The 27,082-nt window shown below is 44.6% G+C and overlaps 1 protein-coding gene and 1 non-coding gene across 2 annotated transcripts in view; one reads left to right on the top strand and one right to left on the bottom strand.

Annotated features, from left to right (window-relative positions):
• Window positions 1-1,038: 1,038 nt before the first annotated feature.
• The window catches only part of CA10 (carbonic anhydrase 10), a 492,198-nt gene continuing 466,154 nt past the window's right edge, over window positions 1,039-27,082 (bottom strand). The window contains exons 6-10 of the mRNA XM_047833896.1: window positions 25,623-25,718; window positions 21,039-21,111; window positions 6,877-7,031; window positions 4,825-4,999; window positions 1,039-2,273 (exon numbers count right to left, since the gene is read on the bottom strand). Coding sequence (XP_047689852.1) covers window positions 2,251-2,273; window positions 4,825-4,999; window positions 6,877-7,031; window positions 21,039-21,111; window positions 25,623-25,718 — 522 coding nt within the window. The 3' untranslated portion in view covers window positions 1,039-2,250. The remainder of the gene's footprint in view (window positions 2,274-4,824; window positions 5,000-6,876; window positions 7,032-21,038; window positions 21,112-25,622; window positions 25,719-27,082) is intronic.
• Window positions 25,864-25,976, top strand: LOC125152245 (small nucleolar RNA SNORA23). The gene has a single exon (XR_007147101.1). It is a non-coding gene; the product is annotated as a small nucleolar RNA SNORA23 (small nucleolar RNA).

Below are 27,082 nucleotides of genomic sequence, written 5' to 3'. Positions count from 1 at the left end.
GTCTGCTGGGTACCTAGTACTCTTGTTTGATATTAATTGATGGCTTTTTTTGTGACTGGTGCTGACCCCTCCTTGTAGAGGGAGGTATGGTATGGTCCAGAGAAACCCTGACAGGGGAGCCACACACGCAGCCTCTAGGCACCATGTATAGAACCGTCACTGGTATTGGGCTAGCTGTTTAAAGGAGCTGTGTTGCATTTAAGCCTCCCACTTCACAGAGGCAGTTACTAGCATCCCCAACATACAGATCAGAGAAGTAAAGCAACTTGCCTAGGATCACACAGCAGGCAGACAAGTGACAGAGTGAAGGTCTGAAGCCAAGTTTGGTTGATTTACCAATATTCCCCAACCACTATATGAACCGTTGCCTGACCTTGCTGGCTAGGGAAGGTTCCGACTCAGAGAGAAAGCAGCAAGCTGCCACCTGCCTACCCTAAACCTTTGCAGATTTGCTGTTCTGGAAAAATACAATTGCTTGGAAATAGGCTCACATGTCATCACGCCTAAGGCCACCATCTAACTAACATTGGTGTAAAAGGGGAAAAAAATTCAATTAAGCGTATTATTTCAAGTATGAACCATCTGGCTGTTCTTATTTTTATTTGTTTGTTTATTTTTGTCGTTAATATGGCTAATGCGTCACTTGGCTGAAGCTTCCCATGTGTTTGCGAAGTTTCCCATTCACACAGCCCCTTCATGCCTGTGCCTTCCCTCCTTCAGGAGACTGTGACAGAAAGGAGAGACGCGAGTTATTTTTAATTTCGCCACTGAACGAACATCCAGATCTTCCCTTCCAGCAGCTAAGCTTATATGTTTTCTCAACAGGGTATTAATTACCCGGCTCTGGGGATGGCCAGCCAGGCTGCTCTGAGGCTCTGCTGCCCTGCCAGCCACAGCGCAATTGCTCACGGACACAGCAGGATGCAGAGGCTTCAGCAGGGAGCATCCTCCTGCTCAATAAAGGCAGACATGGGTACCGGGTAACTTGTTAAACACATTTATTGATTTCTTGACAGTAACCAAACACAGTGAGTGACCATTATAAACAAGGAAAGAAAGGCATTCGTTTGTATTTTGTGAGATCCGGCTGCACCTGGAGAGAAAAGACACCCCCTTCCCAGGAATTTACAAGGCAAAGTGCATTCCTTCAAGGGAACATCACAGGGGGGATGGCAGTTTTGAAACGCAAGAAATCTGTCGCCTGCTATCTCAGGCTGAAGCTCACCTTGTATGAATGATCGAGCCATGGAGTGGAATTAAAGTTATACTTGCTTAGCAAATGCATTCCTGATTGCCACAAACTCAGTAAAAACTGGCTGCAAACAAACGGAACAGGTAGATGAAGGAATAAGTGAAATCAAAGAATGCAGTTGCATGGAGCCGAGGCTTCGCCTGTAAGGAAGGAGAACAGACTAAAGCCAGAAAAATGAAATGAACTCGTTAAACACATTTATTGAGCTGTTAACAATAACCAAACACAATGTATGACCTTTGGAAAACAAGAAACAGTGAATGGATCGATTCTGATCTTGGCAAATCCTACTACAGATATGTGACAAAGAGGGGAAATAATTCCATTTCTTTATAGTCTGCAGTGATATATATACAATGTGTATCTCTTCAATGTCTGTCCTTTTCTTTTTAAATTTTTGAGTAAACAGAAGAATCATAATCTAGAAATAAGTGTCCTTGGCCAACTTTGTCCTGGTTCACCTGTCACCAGCACCCTCAGAGGATCCTAGGACACCACCCGAGATCACTTGATGCCAAGAACAAAGTCCACTTGATGCTGTCGGAGCTGTGTTTCCTCCTCTCTCTCTTTTGGAAGAATTTTGTATGTACAAAGGCTGAAAAGTCTCATTGGGTAGATTTATTAGTTCAGGAAAACAGTATCAAAATTGTAATCAGGTTAACTGGTTATTTTCTTCTAAGACCTCTTATGAATGAGCCTGTTTTTTTTTCTGAAACTTGACTTCCCATCTTGGAGGCCATGTAAGTGTGTCTGTGTGTGGATACGTTTGCATGTGTCCATGTGTGTGTGTGAGTGCTTGTGTGTGTGTGTTGGTGGGTGTGTATAAGAGATGTGTTCCTCTGCCATGGTGTTGCAGACACTTTTCATGAAGAAAGGGCCAATCCAAAGAGTGGATGAGGCTTGAGGGAGGGAAGGAGAGAGAAGAAAGAAGGGGTATCTAGGTTACATCAATTCACAGTTGTAGCATTTCTTCTTGAGATTCTTCTTGGCCTTGTTCCCTACTTGAGGAGCCATTCATTTACTGGAAAGAAAAAAAAAACACAGACACACACAGTACAAAACAAGGCATAGTTGAATTAATGTGAATGAAGTTTGGGTGGGGGGGTTACTCCAAAGGGGAAGGGACAGTTCTGGGAATTGTATGTATGTATCCCAACTACCTCTTCCACTTCTTCATAAACCTCTAGGCCTGAGCTCTCCAATACGTTTGTTACCACTCACACGTGGCTAACATTAATTAAAATTAATTAAAATGAAATAAAACTAAAAATTTAGTGTGTATCATCGTACTAGCCATGCTTCAAATGTTTGACAGCCACATGTGGCTAGTCGTGACCATACTGAACAATGTAGATATAGAACATTTCCATAGTCACAGAAAGCTCTAGTGGATGGCAATGCTCGAGACCAGGGGTGGGCAAATGACAGCCCATGGGCCAAATACAGCCTGTGATCTGTTTTTGTAAATAAAGTTTTATTGGAACATGGCCACACCCATTAATTTACATAATGTCTATGGCTGCTTTCACACTACAACATAAGAGTGTAGCAGAGACCATATGACTCAAAAGCCCAAAGTATTTAACAGCTGGCCTGGCCCTTTACAGAAAAAGTTTGTGATCCCTGCTCCAGACTGTAAGCTCTGCATGGGTCATATCTGTCTTCCTCACCACTGTATTCCCATCACCTAGCTAAGTATGTGCTTGGCACCTAGTAGGTGCACAACAACGAGGTGTTGAATAACGGGAAGGTTCAATGAATGAGTTGAGTATTTTTCTGGTAGTTCTGGCTAGAAGGGAACAGAAAATTGTAGTTTGGACACTCTGCATATATCTGACAGAGAAAAAAGAGGGAAATGTGGGGGAAGCAGGAGAGCTCAAGTGGGGGACCTCAGGGCAGCAGCGGTAGCTGCTTCTAAAAGCTGCCTGATAACATCTGTAGCTCCCATATTTGGGCAGCACGTTATTGCTACAAAGGGCTTCCCCACCCAGGCTCTCATTTGCTCCTCACAAGTCATGAAGTAGATGGTATAGGGACTGTCATGAAAAAAGCCAGGCCCTGGGGGAAATGACTGTTGGGTTTACATGGCTTGGTAGTGACAGAACCAGGCCTGGAGCTCAGGTGTGTGGTTTCCCTGCTGAAGGCATCTGCATGACTTTCTTCTGTCTCCATCTTCCTTTCCATGTTGAGGGTTTACCACAATGGCTGGCAGTTACTGAGCATGCATAAGGGAAGAGAGGGAGCTGAATATGGACAACAGGGTTATAGGAGGCAGGAGTCATCTTAAATGTTCTCTTTAGTTGGGATAATAGTCACTTCTAGAAACACAGCACTGGAAAACGATGTGCTCACACATAGTTCCTCATTGGATCCCATTGGCCTGGCATCCAGAACATTTGCTTGCCTTTTGGGAGAAAGGTGGGTGGAGACCACCGTGCACATAGCTAAAAACTTGAAGGCTTCTAGCTGTCCTGTTCTAACAAATAACACTGGAAAATCAGCCTTGCTGGGCCCTTGGTAAAATGGCAATAAAAACCTTGCCTTATGGCTAAGCGAAATCAGTCAGAGAAAGACAAACACCATATGATGTCACTCATATGTGGAATTTAAGAAACAAAACAAACAAGCAAAGGGAAAAAGAGAGGGGGGTGCAAACCAGGAAACAGACTCTTAACTACAGAGAGCAAACTGATGGTTACCAGAGCGGTGGGGGTGGGAGGGAGGGGTAAGTGAGGGGTAAGTGGGGGGGATGGGTGAAATAGGTGACGGGGATTAAGGAGTCCACTTGTGATGAGCACAGGGTGACGTATGGAAGTGTTGAATCACTATACCATATACCAGAAACTAATATTACACTATAGGTTAACTAACTGGAATTTAAGCAAAAACTGAAAGAAATAGAAAAAGGAGAAAAACCTCCCTGGTTCCCATAAGTTTAAAGTGATATGGTGCTGTAGATTCTAGAAGCTTGAGATAAGGTCTGCAATTTTGGGAAATGTCCTTAGTGTAATGACTTGTAACTATTTATATAAAAAATGTATATAACCCTACACCAAATGTTCCTTCATGGGAGCACTCTCTTCTTTGTGAAGATTGTATATACCTGGCAGCTGTCCTAACTTGGGCTCCAATAAAACTTTCTTCCTTCCTTCCTTCTTTCCTTTTTTTTTTTTTTAATGCTGTCTTGCTTGAACCAGAAGGGATTTGAAGGTTTGAGCATTCCCCCCACCCCCGGCGCCCCTGCTTCACCTCTCTATCTCTATCTTTCCTTTCTCTTTCTTTCTTTTTCTTTCCCTATCTATCTCTATCCCTATCCCTAACTCTATTGCTATCTCTAATATCTCTCTCTATCTCTACCTCTCTCTCTCTCTGTCTCTCTCTAATCTCTATCTCTAATGATATATAGGTTTTACCAACAGGAAAACACGATACAAATGGAAGGTGGTGGTCTCATCGTCATTTGTAATCATGGTTCTTATGTTGGGAGCTAACACCAGGCCTTTAAGAGCCAGCCTAAACAAGATGGCTGAGCTCTGGCTGGGGTCGACTGCCCTCAGAGCCACTGCACCCACCTCTATACTGAAGCTTCTGGGCTCGGTTGTTTGGACAGTCCTTCCCCTGTAAACTGAAGTTGATATTGGTGCGGATGCAGCGGTTATTGAGCGGCTGCACAGGCCTGAAGTTGTCACTCATGCTCAGAAAGATCTGAGATGGCTGATTCTGGCTGAGCAGGCGTAAGGAATGCATCTGTGGAGAGAGACACAGCTGAGTCTGACCCATTCTCCTAAATGCACTAGGGAAAAAGGAGGACCGCGTAGACCGTGGCCACGCCTGGTGGTACTGGCTGCCTGGGAGAGGGCGTGTGAGCCCTGCAGAGACCCTTGTTTCATGGATTCAGTTGTGCTGCAGGCCCACTGATGCCTCCGTGCATGGAGTGAGCCTTGCTTCTATCTGACTAGGTCATACATGGCTCTGAACAAGTCCTTTTGCTCTCTCTTATCCTCAAATACACTCTCTGTCAAAGGAGGAAATCTATCTAGTTGTTCCCCAGTGTCCTTTTTTTTCTCTGACACCTCATGGTTTGATAACTTTCACTAATTCAGGGAATCATTCCCCCACATGGGTATTAGCCAAACGGTAGTGATTGGTCCCAGGGTCGGAGCTACATTACGCTGGATCAATCTGGTTCATTTTCTGTGACTATCAGGACCAGGTGGCTGGACTAAAGCATTTTCCACCATGTTCCACCCCAGGACTGTGAAGCAAAGGAAGAGTCTCCAACAGAAAAGCAGAGCAAAGCATATGTGCAACAAGAAGCAGAGAAGAACAGGGAGGATGGACTTCTTGTGAATTCCTGACATCAATTTCTGATCTCAACTTCCATGAGATGCCCCCATATCTCTTGAATACATCCTTTTCCCTAAGTTTAAGTCATCTGGAGGGGGTGCCTTGTCACCTAAAGAATCCCAATCTCTACAGATAGGATCAGAGCCTTCAAATGGTTCAGACTGTTGGCTTGTGAGAACATATTCTGTCAAGGAGACTGGATAAGGAGATTGGATTCCACTTCCTTTGCTCATCTATCTTCCTTTTGAGTTTTTATAGACGCTCACCATCAGAGAAGTCCAAACTCGAACAGATGTAATTTACCCCCCCTCGTTACAAAGAGGAGGAGTATTCCCTTCACATAAGTGGGGGTGACAGCTTTAGGAGCACACAGTTGAGCCATTAGCAAAGCTGGCACCACGTGGCCACTGGTTCTTATGCAGTTCGGAGGAATGCTAGTCCGGTGAGGTGCTCTAAAAAATCCCACATTCAAATAGGTTCGTGAAATGCTAAACATCCCGTGCCTTCCCTTGGAGACGGACCCATGTATTATCAATTTAAAGGCCCTGAGAAGTTTCCCAATAAGAAAGTCTATTTAACTTTTTTTTTAAAATCCAGCTTTTTCAAACATATTTCGACATACCCATTTTGCTCACTTGCTGTCTGAACATCACAGCTGTCACACTTTGGGAACCCTGCTCTCTTTTCTCATTCAGACAGGTGGGATGGTTCTATCTATAATTAGTTCATGCTAAGCCTTTTCAGAGGCTGGTTCTTCAAACACAGGTGTGGTGATTTCAATTGTGTACCCCCAGAACTCATAAATTGAAGTCCTAACCCCAGCACCTCAGAATGTGACTTTATTTGGAAATGGGGTCATTACAGATGTAATTAGCTAAGGTCGTAACGTGGGCCCTGATTCATTATCACTGGTGGCCTTATAGAAAAGGGGATTTGGACAGAGACACAGAGGAATAACGCCATATAAAGATGAAGGCAGAGCGGGCAATGCTTCTACAAGCCAAGGAGCACCAGAGATTGCCAGCAACCCACCTGAAGGACAGGTGTGGAACAGTTTCTTCCTTACATCCCTTGGAATGGATCAACCCTGCTGACACCTTGATCTTGGATTTACAGCTTCCAGAGCTGTGAGGCAGTACATTTCTGTTGTGTAAGCCACCAAGTCTATGATGCTTCATTGAAGCAGTCCTAGCAAACTGATAGAACAGGCGCTCCACAAACCCAGTCAGTCTTTATACCGTCTTCCCCATGAGCTAAAAGACCCCGGAAAAGCTCACCTGCATCCTGGTTATGTACACAGGTTTGTTCATTATTATCCAACTTGCTGTCTCATAGCAGGGTGGGATAGTCATCGACCCATCATAAGTAATGAAACTAGAGGTCTCTGGATATAGTTCCTCTATATTAAGTCCCTGTAGTAAATATGCATCATCTAGAGAAGAAAATAAGAAAGATTTAAGAGTTAGGTTTCTTGAGAAAGTGTGATATTGCTGATAATTGTTTTTTTTTTTCTTTTTCTTTTCAGATTCCGGAAGACCGTATCTGCTAGGACAGGCTATAGTAATGAACAACCTCCTGCCCCCACCCCCCAATCTCAGTTATTTTTAAATTTTTTAATGTTTTATTTATTTTCAAGACAGAGAGAGATAGAGCATGAGCAGGGGAGGGGCAGAGAGAGAGGGAGACACAGAATCTGAAGCAGGCTCCAGGCTCTGAGCTATCAGCACAGAGCCTGAAGCAGGGCTCAAACCTACGAATGGTGAGATCATGACCCGAGCCAAAGTTGGACACTCAACTGACTGAGCCACCCAGGCGCCCCATGAATCTCAGTTATTTTAAACAACAAAGGTTTATTTCTTGCTTGTGTACATGTTCACCCTAGGTTGGCTGGGAGCTGCCTCCATGTCACTGCTGTTCACACTCAGGGACTCGGGCCCATACAGCAGCTGCCATTTAAGACCCTTGTGAGTAGCAATGATAGAAAGCAAGCATGATGAAGCATATGTTGTCTCTTAAAACTTCCATCCTAGAAGGGACACATGTCACTTCTGCTCACACTTGGGCAGCCCAAGAAGTAACATGGTCAAGGTTGACATCGGGGATTCAAAGAAGCACATTTCTCCAGCAGGATGGGGGCAATGAATACTGGCGAACAGAAATGTGGTCACTACAAGGACACAGGAAAGAACCAAGTCCATGATGATGGCCCCTGAGACCTAGACCCATAGCATTATAGTCATAATGAAATATACAATTAAAGGCTTCAGGACCTATTGAAACATTGCCTGGTCACCATTCTTATTTGTTTACATTTCTCAATTAAAAGGACGTTGAGAAAACACTTTTAGAAAGAAAAGCAAATCAGGCCAGATCCTACCATGAGATTCAACAGTTAAGTTCAACAATGGATTTCATTTTTGTGGATCTCCTCTCTATCGGGCCCATGTACATAGCCTTTTCTCTTTTTACACGTATTTGAGGTAGTCACACTCATATGTATTTTAGTATTAAATACACTTTTTCAGTTATAAAAGTCACATAAGTATATATCAGACTATATGGAAAAAGAGAAAACAAGAGGATAATAAGCACCTCGATCAACTAAAAACAATTGCCGTTTTGGTTTGTTTCATTCTGATTTTTAAATTCAACACACTGGTTGTACTTTGTAAACACTGAATGTACTGAAGTTTTCAAATATCCACAAATTCCAATGAGCCTCTCTCACTCCTATCCTCTATGATCCCTCTCCTTCTTTCCGTGCACTCTTACTCTCTTCTCCTGGCTTCCAAAATGCCATGCTTGGTATTCCTATTTTTTTTTTTTTTTGGTCATTCCTTCTCAGGTTCTGTTGCTGGCTCCTGATTTTCCACCTACTTCTCTCTGTGTTGACATTTATTGGGGGACATGTCCAAGGCTTTTTCCCCCCCTCACTCTACAGTGAGAAGACCATTTACATTCATGGCTTCCACTGCCTTCTCTATCCTGGTGATTCCAGATCTAAGTGTCCAGGGGTCTTGCATTCCCAGTTTATCATAAGTGTCCACCACTGTGGCCAGTCCAGGAGGCCCAGAGAATGCACGACAGGAACCCAGTGCCTGGCAGGTGGAGGGATGAGCCTGGTTCCTCCAGTCCTCCTAGATCCTCTCATCCACGTTTCTAATGCCCAGTGGAAAAGGACTAACTCTTCAATAGTCATCATCTCTCAGGTTTAGTACTGTGCACATATAATGCTAAAAAAAGGACTTTCATATTCAGCTGGAAACTCACAGTGACCTGTAAAACTGGTCAGGCAGATAATAACTCCTCATTGACAAGAAGCTTAAGATCAGAGAGGCACAGTAACATGCCTAAGGTCACAGAGCTTGCTGGTGACTTCAGAGTGGGAACTGGAAGCCAGCTCTCCTGACTTCCAGACCAAAGTCAGTCATTCACTCAACAAATGTTCACTAAGCACCGCTTTGTGCCAGGCATAGGGTTAGGGTCTGGGGATAGAGCAGTCAACAAGATAGATGCAGTGTCCACCCTCATTTTATTGAGGAGACGGACAACAAATGGCAAAATAAACACATGTGGGCTCTTCTATCAGGTGGTGGTGAGCGCACCTTGGTCAGGCCTGTTCCTACCTTCTGATCCTGAGAGCATCAAGGATGCTAATCCATTTTCCTGGGCAGAGGCCCCCTACCTTCTGCATCTCCAGAAATTTCTCACTCAAGTTTCTCTGATAAGAAAGAGTCATCTCTGCCAAGGGAACTTGAACTTCAGTGCTCCTTCCCTTGTCAACTGAATTAAGAACAAATCAACTGATTCAGTGGTTTGGAATGATGTAAATAAAACCACCGTTTCCCTCCTCCTTCCCCAACTGCTCTGACTACCCTGATGGGGGGAATTGAACATCTCTAGAGCTTTGTCCACAAAATGACCATAAGACAGACAGAGAGGTCAAACTGGATTTGGAGACCGACCCTAGAAGAAAGGACTTTCTTTCAATTTCTATTTAAATGTATGTACCTTCCTATCCAAACATGAAGGAATCAGGACAAGCCCAGGAGAGCTGCAATGATTGGAGTATGGCTGGACTGGGTCTGTACCTTGCCCTGTATGGTCAGATGCTTCTCTAATAAAGCCATAGTGTCCAGAGCACATGTCAATGTGATGGTCCTTGAGAGTCAGATCAGGCATCAACACAGTAAGCGTCTGTTGAATATCCATTATTTGGCTCTCACTGTTTCTTAAGCCCCTAATGTATGTCAAGCACTAAGCTAAGTGTAGGTGAGCAGGATGTAATTAAGTGAGTGTAGCAAGGAGCCACAGAGACAGTGACATATATCTGTACTGTGTCCACTGAGAGGTTGTCAGTTCTGCCTAGGGGTGGGACTCGGGAGAGTATTAATGGAGGAGCTGACCCGAACTGCATTTTGAATGACAGGAGGTAATCAGTGTAGCTGCCAGTGGGGTGAGTGTCAACGGCACTGTAGGGAAAGAACTGAGGATGGAGAGAGAGAGACTCCCCTTGGAAGAGGGCTGGAGTGCTGGTCAGGTGCAGTGGGAGGGAGGGGTGTTGTGCAAGATGAAGTTGGCCGCTGGCACAGGCCACACCCGGGAGGTCCTTCTCTGCACTATTGGGAGTTTGGGCTTCATCCTGTAGGCAATGTGGAGGCACTGAAGGGTTTACAGCAGGGGAGTGGCAAGATCAGATCTGCACTTAATGATGCTTGCTCTGATGGCGGTTTGGCCTGAAGATTAACATACTGAATGAGAGAAGGAAGCATTCGGCACATCTTTATTAAAGGTCAATGCGATTTGTTTAACCAAGCTTGCATGCAGAGCATATTGGGTACTCTAGCGTGCTGCTATTATTGTATTTTATTTTATTTGGGGTGGTGGAGAGGAGGGAAGGAAGGAGGCAGCAGAATGAGTAGCATTGCAGGCATGGCTGGAAATAAGAAAAAGAACATTTATGTTTCTCTGAAACTGTCACCAGCCTCTGTGTTGCGTCCATGTTGGAGGAAAGTGTCAGTGTGTGTGGGTGGTGGTGGGGGGGCAGGCTAGGAGCAAGACGCCCTGTTAGTGAATTTAACCCACACAGTAGGGTAACAGTGTGCTTCCAAAACACTGGCATGCCCGTATCCCAACTCCACCTGCTGGGGTCCTGCCAGGAGGTTCCTCTTCGCCCACTTCCCTGAGAGATGCAACACTCTGTGAGAGAACTCAGTCAGCTTGTGGGTGCTTCCACTCTCCCCTGATCCCCCTTTGCTGCTTTCTTTCCACGAATCTTGCTAATATTCATCCTTCACCTTTTGACCTTTTTGAAATTAAGATTTTGTTTTCAAGTAAGCCCAAATCCAACATGGGGCTTGAACTCAAAACCCCGAGATCAGAGTCACACGCTCTACTGTCTGAGCCCTCCAGGTGCTCCACCTTTTGCCCTTTTTATTTCCTCACACCACAGAAGTTGGGAAGACTTGAGTGTGAAGAGTGTGAGGACTGGACTCAGACCTGTCTTGGGGAGTGCTGACATCACTGCTCACCTTCTGTGTGGCCGTGGATGTGCAGGTAACCACTCCAGCCTCAGTTTTCACATCTGTAGTAAGCAGATGGTTGGGGTAACCAATGGACAGAATGTGTGTGTCCCCCCCAAATTCGTATCTTGAAGTCCTAGCCTCTAATGTGACAGTATTAGGAGGCAGGGCTTTGGGGAGATAATTAGATCATGAGGATGGGGCCCTCACGAATGGGATTAGCGCCCTTATTAAAGGGACTCCAGAGAACGCTCTCACCCCTTCGTCCATATGAAGACGCAACAAAATTTCTGCAACCCAAGACAGGGTCCTCGCCAGAATCCAACCATGCTGGCTGGCATCTTGATCTTGGAATTCCAGCCTCTGGAGCTGTCAGAAGTAAATCTGTTTGTAAGCCACCTGTCTGTGGTAGTTTATGACAGCAGCCCAGACTAACTAAGACCGAGTACTTGCCTCAGAGTTGTTTGAAGAATAAGATCATGCTTTTTGAGTACAGATGGTCTCTAACTTTGGATGGGTCAATTTACAATTCTTCAGCTTTATAATGGTGTGAAAGTAATACTCATCCAGTAGAAACCATACTTCGAATTGTCCATTTGGATCTTTTCCCAGGCCAGCGATATACAGTATGATCCTCTCCCATGATGCTGGGCAGCGAGCTGAAGCTCCCAGTCAGCCTCTTGATCATGAGGTTATGTAAACAACCATTCTGTACCCAGAATGGTAACCTCCAACCATTCTGTACCCAGATACAACCGTTTATATTCCGTTCTCCACTTTCAGTGCAGTATTCAATAAATTACATGGGATAATCAACACTTCATTATAAAATAGGCTTTGTGTCAGATGATTTTGCCCAACTGTGGGCTAATGTGAGTATTCTGGACATGTTTAAGGTCAGCGAGGCTAAGTGATGATGGTGGGTAGGTGGGGTGTATTAGTGGCATTAAAAAATTTTTTTTTAATGTTTATTTATTTTTGACAGATAGAGATGGAGAGAGACAGAGCATGAATGGGGGAGGGGCAGAGAGAGAGAGAGGGAGACACAGAATCTGAAGCAGGCTCCAGGCTCTGAGCCATCAGCACAGAGCGCGATTCGGGGCTGGAGCTCACAAACTGTGAGATCATGACCTGAGCTGAAGTCAGCCACTTAACTGACTGAGCCACCCAGGCGCCCCAATGTTTATTTATTTTTGAGAGAGAGAGAGAGAGAGAGAGAGAGAGAGAGAGAGAGAGAGAATGAGTGGGGAAGGAGCAGAGAGAGAGAGAGGGAGACACAGAATCTGAAGCAGACTCCAGGCTGTGAGCTGTCAGCACAGAGCCTGATGCGGGGCTTGAACTCATGGACTGAGTGATCATGATCTGAGCTGAAGTCGGACACTCAACCGACTGAGACACCCAAGTGCCCCTAGCGGCATTTTTGACTTGGGATATTTTCAACTTATGATGGGTTTACTGAACACAGTCCCACCGTAAGTTGAGGAAGATTTGTACTTGGCACATGCTGTACTGGGTAGCATTGATGGCACTCCCGCTTCCTCACCCAGGATGACTACTTCCCCGGGATAACCACGCTTGACCTCCCTGAGGTCTCCTGACTCTCCCCAGCTGGGTTAGTGGTTCATTTTCCACCATATTTGCTGACTCTGCTTGCCAAGAATAACTTACTATTTAAACGTCCCCACTACCCTGTGAGCCTTTGGAGAAGGGCTTCTGTCTTTTACCTGTGAATCCCCAGGCCTCAGCATGAGGTCCACCACATAGTGGGTGCTCAACAAACACTGATGGGATGAATCAGCAAAAATGGTTTCTGCCCAGCAGCTCCACCTGGTAATGGTGCTGGGCAGAAACTAAAGGAAGAAGAGGAAATATCATTTGTCAGATGATGGAGAAAAATCTCTGAGGCTCCAGTTCGTACCATTAGCTTAAATACATACTGCTCACTATTACTCCCATATATATCACACCCCAAGATACCAGGGTGAGAGACCGGTGCCAGTCTTCAGCTGGCATTACCGTGTTTCTACACCAAACACGTTTATACCCTGTATTTACATTGCTGAAATTGGCATGCACTTAACATGTAATGTTTGTCCTCATGAATTCTCACTCTGCCTCAGGCTGCCTTTAAGTCAGGGTTCCATCTTTCAGGGAATAGAGTTTGAGAACCCCAGGCCACATTTTTACAGCTTCTTTTTTCCCCAAGGAGACTTGCTTGGTGTATTTGGTGGGATAAACATAAACAAGTTTACCCAAACAAATTTACCCTCAGTAGCTCAAACTTTTGTAATGTTTAATGTGTCGGCTATATCTTTATAGTACCGGAAGACCCCTTGGATACTCAATAGGTATAGAATAGTTACATGCGGTTCATAGCCCGATTTTATTCTTTCAAATGACTGGAGAAGTCAACAGCTGTGCTTTTTAATTGTATGACATGCCCTTGCTGAATCTGTGATTCATCTTCTACTGAGTTCTTGGTCATGGATACAATTCTCAAGCTGACTTTTTCTTACTTATTTTTATAAGTAAAATGTATGATGATGACACACCCAGGACTGCATAGCGGGGGAATCGTTCCCTTCATCTGAGCTCCAACAGCAGCCTCTATTAAATGTGTCGTGTTTACTTATGTGGATCACTGAGAGATTTAACATCACCCGGTCCCTGCTTATGAAGTTCCCATTCAAAGAGAATGATGCCAATGAGAAAAAGGCATGGTGGTTCCAGAGATCGATCCTGGGCTTGCTTCTGATCAATAAGGAACTATTCGGCAATTTTCTCACATGGAATGACATTTCCTCTCATAATCTGCGGCAAATCCAAGTGAAATGAAAAAAGGCAATTACTAAAGAATAAAGTCATATGATTTTTTGTTTTATACAAACAATCAGTGAAAAACAGGGCCTCTAAGAATTGGATTCATGGAGGTAAGCCCCTCCTTTTCTGTGCCTCGCTTCCCTGAGTTACTGCTTAGATTGCAACATGGCAAGCAGTGTGCTGCATTTCTCATTCTGTGACAACATCTCCAAAGCCATTCTTTTGAAATGAAAGTACAAGTTCAATTAAGCATAGAGAGAGGCACCAGGAGCAATATGCTTAAACTCCCTGGTGATATTTCATCACATTTACCACTGCGTCCCTCTGAGGAGCGGGTGCCTGGAACACTTCCCAAGGAGCTGAGAGGTATAAGGCAGTCACGAGTTGGTCTCCCCTTACCTATGCATTCATCTTTTAGCCGGGGTCAGGGTAGGGAACCAAAGCAAAGTTTTAAGCAAGAAAGACTGAAAACAGTATTTTAAGGGGCTCGTACTGTGCGTCAAATCACCATGTTTAAAATCTCTCCTCTAAATGCCTTTGGTTCTGTGTCTTTATTTCCTTGGAGGAAATATATTAGGACAACAGCCAGAACTGTTAAAGTTTGGAATCTGTGATCTTTTGGATTCATAATGGGCTGAAATTCAGTACTGTATTTACAATCTATGAAATGAATGGACTATGTGAGAGAGAATGAAGCTATCCAAATGATACTCTGTCCTAGGACATCGGAAGAAAGCCTTCATTTATACGTAATGTTCTAATAACTACTCCCTGTTCTCAATTTAAGAAGGCTCTTTGCACTCCATTAGTTTACTGGTTTCACCCTTGAAAATATCATAAAATCGCTTTTAAAAAAATAACGCCAGCTTGATGAAGTCAGGTGGATACTAAAATGATAAGAATGTTACCTTTTATGTAATTGGGGCTGCTAATTAATTAACACAAGAAAAATGGAGGGATATTGGCATTCTTACACGATACTACATTAAAAAATTAAAATACTTCGCGTAAATTACTGATACCTCCTCCAGAAAATCCATTCAGAAAATCCATTTTTCAATGTCATGATTCCGGTCTTGACCCTCAATCTATTGAAGGGGAATTTCACTTTAATAAAATGGATTTTCTTTAGAAGACCTTCTAAATTCAGCCTGAAATTAATTCAGGCTGGTCTTTTCCATTGTTGGCCTGGGTTCGTGAGAGCGTTTTCTAAGATTTGCTCAGACATATGAAATCTAAGCTTCCAAGGAAAGTAGAACATCACTAGGCCATTACTACCCACTGCATGGCTTCATATACAGGAGCTGTCCTTCGCTTAAAGTAAGCTGTATTGTGTGCCCAGCACTCTATTCACTGTGAATATAGTTTTTATTTGGCTTCATAGTGATCTTTCTCCCACTCGTCCTTTGGACAATCTAGGAACACACAAAACAATATAGCTAGCTTACACCAGTCATTGTCTAGGCAACAGACTACCTTGCTTAATCCTCACCCAACCCTCTCAATATCAGTCGGACTATCTTCCTTTTACTGACGAGGAAATCGTAATTTCGGAGATGTTACGAAAACTGCCTGAAGTCGCACAGCCAAGGAAGTGGTAGAGACAGGAGCCCAGGTCTGCTCAGTTCTCTCTCTCTTCACGAGAGCACGTTCCTTTCTCTAAGTATGGTGGTTTCACCACCATGGTATCTGGCTTCCAAAATTTCTAGTCCTTTTGGTAAGATTCTCCTTCTGGTTGTCTTTTACCTATTCCCTGGCATTGATTTTCTTAACTGGCTCAATAGAATGACTTTGCACAATTCCTTTTTTCTGAGTCCTCTAATCTGTGACCAACTCAAGCAAATAGTTGCCATTTTGTGGTCATTGCACCCTGTGCTTCCATGCTTGCTCCCACTCACCTGCACCTCTTTAGCTAGTTGATGAGACAGACACACAAGGGCCTCTTCCAGGGTGGGATTTAAAAGATATCTTTAGAAATGATTTGCAATCCTAAGTCATGGGGATTTGAGCTGCTCTTTCAAAAATGAGGACATGTCCCGCCTCTCTTCTCTATTTATTCTCACTCATGATTTCACCCAGGTTTAAATGCCATCTGGATCCCAATGACTTCCACATTTATATCTTCAGTTCTCTCTCCTGAAATCCAGACTCATATCTAACTGCCCACTCCACACCTCTTCTTGGATGCCCAATAGACATCTCAAGCTTAACACATTAGAAAATTCTGATTCCTTTCTCCACCCACGAATATGCTTCATCTCAGTCTTCCCCATCTCCACTGATGAGAGTGTCCTCCCTTCAGTTGCTCAGGCTAAAAGCCTTACAGTCATCTTGGTTCCTCACTTTCCCTCCTATCACAAATCTGATCTATCAAGAAATCTTGTGGTTCTTCCTTCAAAATATACCCAAGCATTTCTCACCACCCCATCCACATTGGCCTGGGATTACTATTGACATTGTCAAGTCACTTGGATTGTTGCAAATTATCCCCCAATGTTGACCTTTGCTCCTCTACTGTCTCCTTCCAATGAAGCGACCAGAGTGATCCTTATCAGCAGATGGTGTCACTGCTCAAAGTCTTAGACTGATTTCTCCTAACAATGGCCTCCAAGAGAAAGAATGATGGGGAAGATTGACCCCCATCTGGAAGAAATGTCTATGCCTTCTCTGGTTACTCTGTTTGCCAATGATGGCAGTGCTGCTGTGTCCTTCTGGATGACGCTGATTTCCATTGGTGGTCCCATGCCAAGGCATAGGCAAGAGTTGCAGAGAGCTTAGGATAGAATGAACCTGAACTTTCTTTCTTTTTTTAAATATGAAATTCATTGCCAGATTGATTTCCATACAACACCCAGTGCTCATCCCAACAGGTGCCCTCCTCAATGCCCATCACCTGAACTTTCAATGTGCCCACAAATTCTGTGGCTAGTTTATGTCCCTTCCAAGTGGAAACAAATGCAAAATGTGAGGAGATGACTCTTGACATTGAACCAAAGTTAGAATTAAGAAAAAAACATGCTGATGAGTTTCATGCAATGTGAAAGGATCAGCCTTACAACTAGTTCTAAGACCTCAGAGGTAAGGTTTTTATCTATCTCTAGAGAGGAAGCATGATGGGAAGATGAGGGCATAGAAAAGTTCTTAGGAGGACCTATGTTTGAATCCTTGCTCCTTCACTATGGAGGACCAGATTACTGTTCAGGGAATGTTCACTCCCTTCCCATCCCCACCTCCATGGGAGGATTCTGAGGTTGGGCTTGGCCATGTCTCTTTCTTTGGCCAGTTAAAACTGGATAGAAGTGACAGTGTGTGAGTTTCAAGCCTACACCATAAGTAACATCACACATTTCTGACCTCCACCATCAGAAGTACTTGCCATGGGTATCTTCCTGATCCCAGAGAAGTGACAGCCAAGCCACCCAAGCTGCAGCAGGAAATATCAATGCTGCTTGTTGAATGTTTGTTTGTTATGCAGAAGTTGCTGACATACACAATCACTTACTAGGTGTATGTCCTTGTCAAATCGTTTCACTTCCTGGGCCTTGGTTTCCTCATATGTACACTGGGATAGCAAATCATACCCACTTTGAAGGTGGGTACTTTGGGAACACTAGGTAAGGTGTTGCATGAAAGCTATTAGCACAAGCCTGAAATGTCGAAGGTACTCAGTGTCGCTTCCCTACTCCTGATACTCAGCACATTGTGGAGTGCGTACCATGTCTAAGTGAGTGGGGCAAGTTGAAGTTATGCTGGGGTGTCATTTTGAGTAGCAGCAGAAGAATGGGCTGGTTGGGAGAGTGGGTGTGGGTCAGGGTCATGTGTCCCTGGGGAGTGTGGTTGGGTGGCAGTGGGGGAAGGGGTTGATTTCTTTCAATCTTACTTAGAAGTACAGAAGCAGGGTAGCCTGATAGATGTCCCTGATCAGGTGGTGGTGTCTCCACTGGAACTCAGTGGCTGATGCTAGCACGTCTCCAGAGCCTCTGGGGAGGCTTCCAGGCTTGTGTTTCCCACCCACTGCCTGCTTCCTAGGAAATGATTCCTGCTTCAGAACATCCCTCACTTGCTACCAGGCCAACTTTCCACAGTCTGGCTGCGTCAGAGAGTTTAGCGGATGGAAGAGTGCTGGCGCTCTCCTGCTGAGCAAATCAATCCCTTTTGGCCACAGTGTCCTGCACATAGCGGCGTCGAGGTCATTCCCACTGGTAGGGCCATCATTATCCCTGTGGCGCCTGATAAAGGTGCTACTGGGAATGCCTCCATTATTGCCCAGAGTGTAAGAGCACAAATACCTGTGATTATGGGGCCAAAAGCAGTTACCTCTCCCCATGTGGGGTCTCTTTATCTTGCTTTCATTCCCTTTCTCTTCCCTTCGCTGTGACTGATAGATTATGAGGGACAGAAGGAGAAGGGGATGCTCCCACTCTCTTCCATTTGCATTTCTAGGGGTGAAGGCATTTATGCAAATCAGTCTTCTGCAGAAACTCCTCAGCCTGGCATCAAGACCCTTCGATATCTGGACCCAAATGACCTCTCCTGTCACTCTCTCTGCCCCTGTCACTAACACTGCAGGGGCCACTCATTCCTCTATTAATTTAAGCCTAACCCATGTTTATTGTGGGCGCTGCCATGGACAGCTGATGAAGGCAGAGTTCCTTCCTCTGAACCCTTCACAGTCCTTGTAATGCTCTTCTTGCTTTGGATGTGGCCCTCTGTGCTTGGAATGTCCTCCCTCCTTCCCTCTTTTTCCTTTCTGCCATCCCCCCCTCCTTCCTTCCTTCCCTCCCTTTTCCTCTTTTTCCTCCCTTGCTTCCTTCCTTCCTCCCTCTTTTCTTCTCTCCCCTCCCCCCCCCCCCTTTTCCACACCTCTCTTTCTCCAGCAAAGTTATTCATTGATTCAGTCCTTATTTTAAAGGCACCTGCTTTGTGCACCCTTGCCATGTATTCTGGGCAGTTTTTCCATGATCCCAAAGAGTTCTCTCCAGTTTTTTTTTTTTTTTTTTGCATTATGTTTGTTACATAAATCTCTATAATGCACTACCGTATGTCTGTCTCCCGACCTAGAGTGAGGACCTTGTGGACAGAAAACACGTCCTGTTGATCTATCTTGTGGCACCTAGGATCCACTCAGTAAATATTTGTGGAGTGAGTGAACAACTGAATGAAGGTCTTGGGTTTTCACATTGTGATCCACTTCAGCTATTGTCAAAGTCGTCCTTCTCAATCCCCATGGAGCTGATGGGGCGGCAGTCAGCAGGGATGCCTCATTCAAAACAGATGAAGCTGAAGTTTCCCTTACCCACAAAAGGGCCATCTGTCATTGGTCCCGACAAGATCTGTCCCCCTGGCTCTCCAGCCCCTTGTTTGCACAAGGATTGGTACCAGTTCCTGAGGAAGGCCACCTTTCTGTAGCTCAGACCCCCGTGGAGGGTTTCATTTTCGACAGCAGCCACATCACTTAATATTAATCAGACCTGTGCTGGGGGTGGGTTGGGGGAGGAAAGTCCCACTAATGAGTGACTCTGCAGCTGGCAATCTGTTAGATTATGTGTTGGGGCTTAATGTGTGATTTCATGGCTTTTCACGGTCTCTAAACTGCAAATTCAAGATTATTTGAAAACATTTTATTTAATTTTCATGCTTTTTTAATCAAAAAAAGTTAAAAGACTAATAATATTTTATGGGCAGTTATAAAATGTGCTCTTTGCACACAAAATAGAAACGCCTTCCTTAGATGAGTAACTTGAGTGTATACTGAGAGAGGACTCCATAGGGGCTCTGGTGAGGAAGGGCGGGTAGGTTTTGGAGACAACTCATTCTTCCAGGTGATGTCCATCTAGGGGGACTGTGATTCTCCAAGTTCATTTGTCACCCCCACTGCCCCACACCCCAACCTTTTCATATGGAAGTGACTTGGCAGTGAGCACTTGTGGGGAGGGCTGGTGTCTGGCCATTTTTATACTTCGGGAGACTTGCCTGGTGTCTGTCATGGGCAGGTGTGTGGAAAATGTTTTCTGAATGCGTGAATAAATGAATGAGGGAAGGGTTCTCCATACTCTCCTTCCAGCAGTCCACGGAGACCCGAAAGCATTCACTCTGTCTTTCCCCCATCACCACTGGAAGCAGAAACAGCAGACAGAGCTGAGCTCCTGGCTTGGCGAAAGGGTGCTCCGCAAGGATGTGGGTATAAGAATGTTTGCATTTTGCTTTTTACTTCGGTGAAGTCATGATCTACCTATTGCTTAATTCAAAATCCCAGACCCAGAAGGACCCTAGAAACCTGAAGTTGAACTTCTTCACTTTATAGATGAAGAAACAGAGTTAACATGAAGAGGCTCCTTGCTTAAGGACAAAGTCAGGACCTGAATCCCACTTTTCTGCTCCTTCCTAATTAATTTAAAAAATAGTTTTTCCTGTCCTACTTCTTTCATCTTGCGGTGTGAGGTATAACTTTTCCTAGACCCTACAACTTCTGGGATTGCTCTGGGAGACACAATATTTCCCTTTTCCTTCTTCCCCTTTCAACTTTGCAATGTTCTTTCTTTTCTGCTTAAGGATCCTGGGGAGAAAACATTCTAGAAACCTGAAGGCATGGAAATGGACAGAGTCCTCTAGAGCAGGAGATCACGCATAGCAATGAAGAAAGATGCCACCCTGCCTTGGCCTGAAAAGGGACTCAGTGACAGAGAGAGGGAGATGTGGTCCAGCTCTGGAAATGTTGAGGTTGGATCCAAACTACCTGGTGAATGCTTTTTCAATCACATAACTGGCAGAGCCCCAAATGTGGCCAGCTGACATGGTGGAGTTTGTGAGCTAGTGGAGTCCCCCAGCTCATTACCAATCCATGGGATAACGATGACCATCATCATAATAATCATTATCGCCTTAGACAGGCGTGGATGACAAAGACACCCCGGGGACGTTCTTTTGAAATGAGCTGCTTCTTAGCCAACCCTGACTCTCCAGAGTGACTTTCTAGAGAATTAAAGGATCATGAAGCTGAAAGAGGCCCTCTGAGATCATCAGTTCTGGCTTTCTGCCTTCAGACAGGACTAACCTTTATAGAATAGTTGCTGTATAGGAAATTGAACCAAACTTACTTTTATATGTTATTCTTGTGATAGTATCTCTGTTGAGCATTCGATTAAGAAATGGGTTTGATGAATCAGAAACCTAGGAGAGAAAAGAAGATATTAATGACTGGGCAGTACTATCCCAGGATGAACACTGCCTCCATGCATTCACTTGTTCATTCATATTTACTGAGTGCCTACCATGTGCCAAACACCGTGGTGGCTGGAAATTCAGACATTAAATACACAGACTATGCTTTCAAGAAATCCCAGTCTAGAGAAAGAAGACAGGTGAGTAAATGAATGGTTATAATAGAATGTAAAGAGTGCTATGATAGAATCACAGGTGTGATGATATTAGAGGAAGTTCACTTACCTGGGGCATCTGGGGAGCTAAGGAATGAGATGAGTCTTGAAGGATGGGTGGAAGTTACAAGGTGCTTTGCTGGTAGAGTGTGCAAAAGGAGGGAAGGGTAAGGAAAAAAATTACATACAGAGAATATGTGCATACGGACATGAGGGAGTGAGAACTAGTTATACTTATGCAAGTACTTCCGGGGGAAAGATGAAAGGTGAGGCTAGAGAGGTAGGTAGGCAGGGGTTAGCTCATATCAGGCTTTGAATGTCATGTGAGGACATTTTAAGCTTTATTCTGTAGGGATGAGGAACCATCAAAGAGTTTTAAGTAGAGGGTAGGGAATGACATTTCAGGAAAGGGACAGTTAATCTAAGTAGAGAGAAAGAGTACCCAGAAGAGAGGTATTAGGAGATGAAAAAAAAAACTCTCTAAGACTATAGAACCTTATATCACTGCTTATTATCACAACAATAAAATATACCATAAGCCATGCCATTCAGTCAACCAATCATCCATTCACGCGTCCATCCATCCACCCACCCATCCATCCATCCATGCATCTATCCATGTGCCCATACATCCAATCGATATTTACCAAGTGCTTATTACAAGCCAAACATTGTACTAGATGTTCAGGGATCAGTTCTCATTTTGTACCCATGCCCTCAGGTCTCCAAATTCCTTCTTTGGGAGAACAAGGCAAGCTTCGAGGGTATTAAGCCAGAGGACCACCATTTGGAGACTGTGATGTGCCCTCAAATAGCTGTGCACACTGTTTTATTTACCACCTTCCTTCTCCTCAGTCTTTTCCAAAGTATGAGGATCCATCTAGTCATTTCTCTCCTACTTCTCTCAGTTCTGCAATTTATGCCTCAGCTGCTAATTGGATGCTGTGACACATCAGCATTTTAGATTTGATTTATTCTGAGGGCGGGAAAAATTGTAGCAGATGATGATTATTATTATTAGATAAGCAACAGGTAATTTTTAGTTTGGAGAAAGCACAGACTGTTTATTTTCCCTCCATCTGTCTCTCCTTTCCCACACAGTTTCCTGGGTGTGTTGTGGTGAGACAAACGCACACTGGTGGGGGGCTTGGTGAGTGACAATGCTCAGTGGAGTTTTTCAAAGCCACCCCCAAATGGAGAGAAGTCCCAAAGCAAACACTGCTGCTCCTCAGAAGCTTTTGTGGCAAATTTAGCTTCTCCTTTGACATCCTGTTTGGCCATTTAAAACATAGCTTGAAGCCACTTGTTTGTGCCAATTCATATGAAAAGAGAGACAAAAAGATACTGCCATGGCAGGTAAGGAATCTGCTGTCCCCCTTAAGTGGGTGCCTTGGGCTCCTGGTACCCGGTGAGTCTGGACAGCGCTAACGTTGGGACTGGACCCTTTTGAAAAGCTGATTAAAAATAACTGAAAAATGTCCAAAGTGCACACAGATGATTTGTGGGCTCTAGTGTGTTCGTGGCGTGGGAGGGAGGATAAAGTATGTACTGGGTATAAGTGAGCTTAAGTGGGAAGTTAATGGTGTGTGATTGAGCAGTAATTACAGCCAAACCTCAGCTCCCTGTGGTCATGGGAAGGATGGGGGATTAGAAGGGGACAGAGATAAATAAAACCCCCAGATAAACAATTCCCTTATTTTAGCCAACAACTCCAACCTTTCAACGACTCAGCTTTCAGCAGGGTGCCATCTCTAGGGATCTGCTTACCTAGAGGTGGGGGCCTCTCATTTTCTATGCCTGCCTACCAGGCAGGGAGCTGGGAAGAAGAGGCAGAAAAATCAGAAGGAGGGAAGGACCACCAGAGCCTGTGTGCCCTTAGTGCTAAGGGCTTAGGTTCATCTCATTTCTAGGCCCGTGCTGAGTACAGGACCCACCTGTGTCCCACACTCAATCAGTGTTTCGGGATGAGTAAATGACAAGTCTCAGCTTGGATAACTCACTGTGAAGCATCTGGGAGTTGATTATGTTGGACAAAGATAGAAATGCTGTGGCTTATTTTGTTTGAGGTCTGGCCAGAAAGTGTCAGCTTTGCTCAGGAAAAGACTGGAAGCATCCCTAGGGGCCAAACTGGCCTGAGAAGGTGCAGGGGCTAGTCCTCACCTTTTCACTGACTGCAGGGGCAGAGGCGGAAGTTCCTCCAGCAACCTGCAGGGACGCAGCCAAGACCTGTGTCAGTATTCTTGGTGCACAGCGTGCTCCTGCAAGAGCTGGTGAAACACGCCCATAGTTTGCTGTTGAGGAGACTGACTTCCTGGAGTATCAATCACCCTGTCAGCTGTAATGTGCCTGAGCTTCCAGGATGACATCTGCTGACTCAGGTGCTTTGAGCAAAGTGAGGCAGTCAAGGGCCAAGGCTGAAGCACCCACCAAAGGACGGGCATTGTTGGGCAGCCCAGGTTGGCTGACATGGAACCCTGGCATCGGGAAAGCCAATGAAGGAGGTGAGCTCCCAGGCATGCATGATGCAATATTGTGACACAGCAATGAGCATGGCCCAGGATGAACACACTAGCTGTTATCAATATCATGACTGAGGCTGGTTGAGGGATATGGGAATTGGCCTTGTGCTTGTGGGTAGCATAGGGATGTGGCGGAGATGTTTATGAATATCATGTTCTGTCTTCTTCATCTCAGTTGCTTTCTCCATGCTCTGTTGCAGAGGCATATAGTGTGAATAAGGTCATAGTATTAAAATCAAGGAAGACCTGGGCTCCATTCCTAGATGGGCTGTTAAGAGCTACATACACTGGGTGGAAAGCCAAGATTCTCTGAGCCATTTTCCTCATCTGCAAGATAAGGACACTAATGCCTACCCCACAGACTCATTATTTGGGTTAAGTAATAAAATCTCTGTAAAATACACATCTCCATTGCCTGGAATTCAGGAATCTGTGTTCATTATAACAGGGTCTGTAACAACACCACGAGGTGTAGGGCAGGGACTGGCAGGATCCGTGCTAGGATCAATTTTCTTTGGGGCATCACATCAGGTACTCAGAAGGCATGGCAGCCTAAAAATATGCTTCCTTGGCCAACAGCCCCTTCCTATATTTGCCGATGACAAGCTACAGGAGTTTGGTGGCCAACGTGTCACAAATGCCTCTGCCCAATGTACAGTTCTGGCCAGGCCACAAAAAAGGCCTGACGGGAACCAGGTGAGGGAGAGGAACTCAGGAGGTGGCATGGGCTCTGGAGAAGGATGACCAGATGGCACAAAGTGCCTATTGCAAAGGGTGATGCTTTTGGGGAGGGAATAGTGGGTATAGTGCCTGGGGTACCCCCACGCCTATTGTCCTAAGCAGTGATGATGTCACCACGAGAACTCTGTTAAAAACCCCCCAGTAGCAAATGCTGGATTTCTATTGATCATATCCACCAGATTCCAAGTTTCAACTGGGGCACCTCCTCTCACGATCTGGCCAAAACTTCCCAAGGGGCTGACATGGCAACTTCCAACTTTTGGAACTGTCACACATGCCTTTTGTTTTTTTTCTCTCTCTCTTTCTTTTTCCAATTGGAAAGACATTTCTTCTTTGTCCATTTTCTTTTAAATGTGCATACCTGCTTCACTCCATATCTGTCAAAATGCTCAAGGGGAGTATTTTTTTTTTAACAACTTAGAATTTTCACGGCTGGAGATCTGTCGTCGTTGACTGTTAGGGAGGTATAGAGTCTCCTAAGAATGTCATAAAGTCAGCCATGGTGATCTTTGCTTAATTTCTCCTGGGGATACTTATGAGGGAAAGGGAAGGATGGGAGGTGATGTTCAGAGCACCTTCAGGGAAGCTGGAGGGAGCTGTTCAGGGCAGTGCGGGAGGGGAGGGACATCCCACATTGCCCTTGCATCTCTGTTTCCAAGGGGCAACTGGTGGACAGGAGTGTGATCCTGTGGGCTGTCAGGGAGCCACCCCTCCCCTTCTGTTGCATCCTTTTGAATCTTTTGCATGATGTGGGACCTGAAGCCTGTCTCTGGATCTAGCACCCTTTTTCTTTCTGAGACAAAGGCTGCCTAAATCCTCAGGCCCCTGATGCTATGAAATGGAAGAACCATCATTTTGTTGCGTCTTCATGAAAGAGACCTCTTTTGTCATAGATCTCATGGATATAAAAGTCACCACCCTGCAGCTTTTCCTGGGCATGGACATCACCCCTTTTGTTATTTCTAAGATCCAACAGAGACTAAGCTGGTATTCCGACCTGGGGTGGGAATGGCAAGAAAAGAATGAAAGAACGAAAGACACTTACTTTTATAAATATAGAAACTACCACCAATCCATTAGGGCTCTTTGCGGCTTCTGTGACATTTGTGTATAACTCATGGTTATAGTGGATGAGCTGCACCTGGCAGGAGGGAAAAACAGCAGTAAGAACAACAGTCTCACATGAAAAGGTGTGAGGCACAGCATAGCCACCCTACAGAAGGGTTCACCATAAGGTATATTGTAGAACAATTGTAAAGGCAATCTTGTAATTGAAAGCAATTCAGGGAGGTGTGTGTGTGTATGTGTGTGTGTGTGTGTGTGTGTGTGTGTGTGTATAATGCATGCACACATACACACACACACACACACACACATACAGAAAAGAACCCATACATATTTGCAAATGTTTTCTGGTAATAATCATGCCTTTAATAAGCTCAGTGCCCATCTGGCTCTGGCTCCAACCCAGGACATTCCCCCTAAAGTGTGTGTAAAGTGAGTTTCCCTTATTAGGAGTAGAACTGCCCTGTAGGGGTGGACGCGCTCTCCCGGCTGCATCCACAGCTGTCACTGGCACTGAGTGAATCTTCCTCATGGCCTTAGGCAAGCAGGGAATGGTTAGGTTCTGAGTTAGCCCAGTGACTCTGAGAGGACAGTGGCCAGCCTATGAAATGCCGAAGTCCTGACAGAGAGAGAGTGATGGCTGAAGCTCCTGATGCACCAGTCTGCCAAGGTCATCTGACCGTGCGGGACTCAATTCCCTCCTTGCTCAGTGAAAGTCAGCACTCTGCTTGTTGAGCCTTTGTGCCATAGTTAGTGTGGGTAGCACATGGAGTCTTGGATCTTGGCTCCAGGAAACTAGGGTTTCCCTCTTTTACTTAATTTTTCAAAAATTATTTTCTAAGAAATTTTGAAACATAGCACACATACATGTTCAACTAATGCCCCACCAATTTTTAGCCATATGAATAATTTACTCTACCTCACTGAGACTTGATTGCTTCCTCTGAAAAACAGGTGTGATTTTCTCCTTAGAATTCATCTCAGGCTGTGGTTTTAAAATAGATTTTTTAAAAAATCATGGAGGCATAATATTTGTAACAAACTAAAAAAAGTTTCCCTCCACCTTTGTGTAATCCTAGCCCAAGCAATATGACTATTAACAGCTTAGCATCTATCCTTCCAGATATATATTTTTTATGCTTATAGATCACACACAGATACCCATGTAGGGTTTAAGAAATCATATAGGTCTAATATCTATAAATTCCTAGGATCATCTAGGATCCTAGAAATTTTCTAGGATTGATAAATTCCTAGAAACACACAACCTACCAACACTGAATCAAGAAGAAATAAAAACCTGAACAGATTAATACAAATAAAGAGAACTGAAGTAGTAATCAATCTCCCACCCCCCAACAAAGAAAAGCCTTGGACCAGATGGCTTTGTGGGTGAATTCCACCAGTCATTCAAAGAAGAACGCATACTGATCCTTTTTA

Source organism: Prionailurus viverrinus, chromosome E1 (assembly GCF_022837055.1).
Source record: "Prionailurus viverrinus isolate Anna chromosome E1, UM_Priviv_1.0, whole genome shotgun sequence".
Classification (NCBI taxonomy): Eukaryota; Metazoa; Chordata; class Mammalia; order Carnivora; family Felidae; genus Prionailurus; species Prionailurus viverrinus.
The sequence above is the reverse complement of the archived record's forward strand: the minus strand, read 5'-3'. Positions and strand labels throughout refer to the sequence as shown.